The sequence below is a fragment of the Aphanomyces astaci genome, assembly GCF_000520075.1.
Source record: "Aphanomyces astaci strain APO3 unplaced genomic scaffold supercont1.530, whole genome shotgun sequence".
Classification (NCBI taxonomy): Eukaryota; Oomycota; class Saprolegniomycetes; order Saprolegniales; family Verrucalvaceae; genus Aphanomyces; species Aphanomyces astaci.
Window position 1 is genome coordinate 1 of NW_009798793.1, and position 2654 is coordinate 2654.

The 2654-nt window shown below is 49.7% G+C and overlaps 1 protein-coding gene across 1 annotated transcript; it reads right to left on the reverse strand.

The window, feature by feature from the left end:
* Positions 1-682: 682 nt before the first annotated feature.
* H257_19373 (hypothetical protein) lies at positions 683-1300 on the reverse strand (the record flags this gene model as incomplete). Its single annotated transcript, XM_009848519.1, has 3 exons — positions 683-867; positions 904-972; positions 1258-1300. 3 exons carry the CDS (start codon positions 1298-1300, stop codon positions 683-685), a joined length of 297 nt encoding a protein of 98 aa, XP_009846821.1.
* Positions 1301-2654: the final 1354 nt, after the last annotated feature.

Here is a 2654-nt window from a genome sequence, read left to right on the forward strand (position 1 = left end):
CATCGTCGATGCTATTGACGTTGGCAACGAAGTCACCTTAACATGGAAAGGAATTGGAGGACAATTGTATTGACTGCTCAAAACTCGCCAAGTACTCCGTAGTGAGTAACGATGAGGTACGCTGTCGCACAAACACATTATGAGAATCTATTAATAGTACTCAGCCGTATACTACCGGTACTGTAGTACAAGTTTCGTAGAATTTGGAATCGATATTATGTGGCTTTAAAAGTCCATACAGTACACGCTAAACCCAGAGACAGAAGACACACCTGTCATCAATTATACCCTGGTACGCCGTATACATTGCCAATGGCCTAGTGATATGGGGCCACATCATCATCTTCAAGGAGAACTAGAATTGGTCATGCACCACGATCAAGCCTTCCCTTTTCGGACTCGCTCCAATCCCCTTAACGCCACTTCTGTCCAACACATACAAGCTTCGCCCTACGCCCAACTCCTGCCTGTAATTCTTGGCCTATGGATTGACCCTGTAGTCCAACTAAACATATGACATAGAATATGGTTGTCAAGCATGGTAACTCGTTTGAGTCCTCGCCCTTTGTAAGCTACGAATCAACCGCTGTGTACAACAATATCCGTCATCCACCTCCAGCCGGGACCTTCCGATTTCTCCTACGAGCCCACCGTGCCAACGACTTGTCACCGCTTCTTAGGATCACCCTCCATCGCTCGACTCGACCCCATTGCGCACCGAAGGGGTGCAAATCTCCTGTACGGTGCTGTAGGACTGGATCCGCTGCTTGTGGGGGCGATATAGTGTCATGCCATACTGGGGCGCTTCCTCTGCGAGTACGATGCACATGGCATCCCACACGCCGACGCCAATAACCAGGCACCATTCTGTCTAAACAGTCCCTTGATGACTGTATGACGTACCGGGAGCCGCTTGGACTTGCACAATACCACGCTCTAGGACTACCTTGGCATTCGCCCCTTCTTGGCCCCCTAATGCTAGACAGATTGCATTTTATTTCTCAATCACTGCATATACAGCCTCTAACACTATTACAGTGTGGGTGTAACAAGATGCAGTCTGTCTAACTTGACTGAACACTGAAAAGCTAAGTGGGGGCTTTGCCGGGGCTTGAGAGGATGCCATTCCCCGTCGTGTGGGACTTTCGTTTAGGCTGCCAAACTTGGGCTTTCATGAAGATCTATACATACCAGTGCATCTTTATTCTTTTGTTCCCTGAAACAATGCAGTGTAAACTCGTATCAGCAGACGTGTACGATTAAACACATTGATCGGCAAATGATGCGGCGATCGTTTCATCTTCACCCTCCACGACGAGCATCGAGGCGAAGTACTATTGGTATGTATGGATGCTTTTGTGGGCATCTCACGGGTTTCAACCTAGGAAGATCCTGGCATCCCAAGCATTACCCAGTCGTTCGCGCCATGAGATGCCGTCCAAAGGATGTTACACCAAAGTACAATATACTAGTACCTACAACGTCTCCGGATACAAGTTGGTTCTACCGAATCAGTGATCTCATACTACTGTTTTTTCTTGATAGAGCTCCAAATGTTCAACGTGTCGATGCGTACGTACAAAAAATCGTCAGGTCGGAGTTGGAGATAACTCAATCCCCCCTCAGATATACGGTATCGTACAGGTTAACCGATTGCTAACACTATCATATTATTGTGCGAACTGTGAAGTGTATGCCAACTCATGCAAATGCATCATACTTCAAAGTACTACATACAATGCTTTACAACCATTCCTTTCTAACATTTCTGCTGCTTCGGTCAATGCTTCTGTTATCGGCCGAGCCTCTGTTCGACTCTCCGTGCCTGAGTGTGGGTAGCCGAATGTTGGTCACGAACGACATTTGAAGAGTGTGAAATATGACTTGGATCGGAGCGGCATATGTTAGCGGCATATGTTCCGAGCTGATGGTACATTGTACGATGCATGACTTGTAGAGAGTAGTGAAGTCAAAGGAGGGAACTGACTGATTGACTGGATAATGAAGTTACTTTTGGATTTGTCATCGAGGTCACCGTTGTGAACACGGTAGTCGTCGGTTGCGAACACCGGCGCAAGACAACAAAGAATTCTTTAGCTGTCTTACAGACACGCTAGCGACTGAACGCATGGAGTTTCCCGGAACAGGAAACGAGCATGCCTTGGACGTGGAGCTACCTGTTTGCAACCACGGGGACTCTATCCGAGCTCGATCCCGGTCGGATCGCTCGAGGAGTCCTGCAGCCCGTGCACCGAGCGTGGACCGCTTTGAAGACAGTGGAAGGCCCTGGACCAGTGCGACTGTGCGGCGGATGTTCCGGTCACCACAAGGAAAGCGACAACCGGTGGCGGTTGATGAGGCCTGGAGTTACGGGAGACCGGCGACGTTTGCGGCTCCCGGGTTTGGCGGTACATCCGGGACGGCGCCCGGACCTACGCTGGACAAGGAAGATGTGGAACGACGTGCACCTGCACAACGCCCCGGCCCTCCCGAAGAACTCGACGTTCAAGTGATCTACCAAGGAAGAACGACGCGTTTTTTATGGCAGCGTACAATCTGTATATCGGCCAGACGAATGCGCTGACTGCCAACGGGGTCCGACCATTCATAATGCCCGTGAGGGCGTGTATCGAGCCTGCGACGAAGCAACGTAT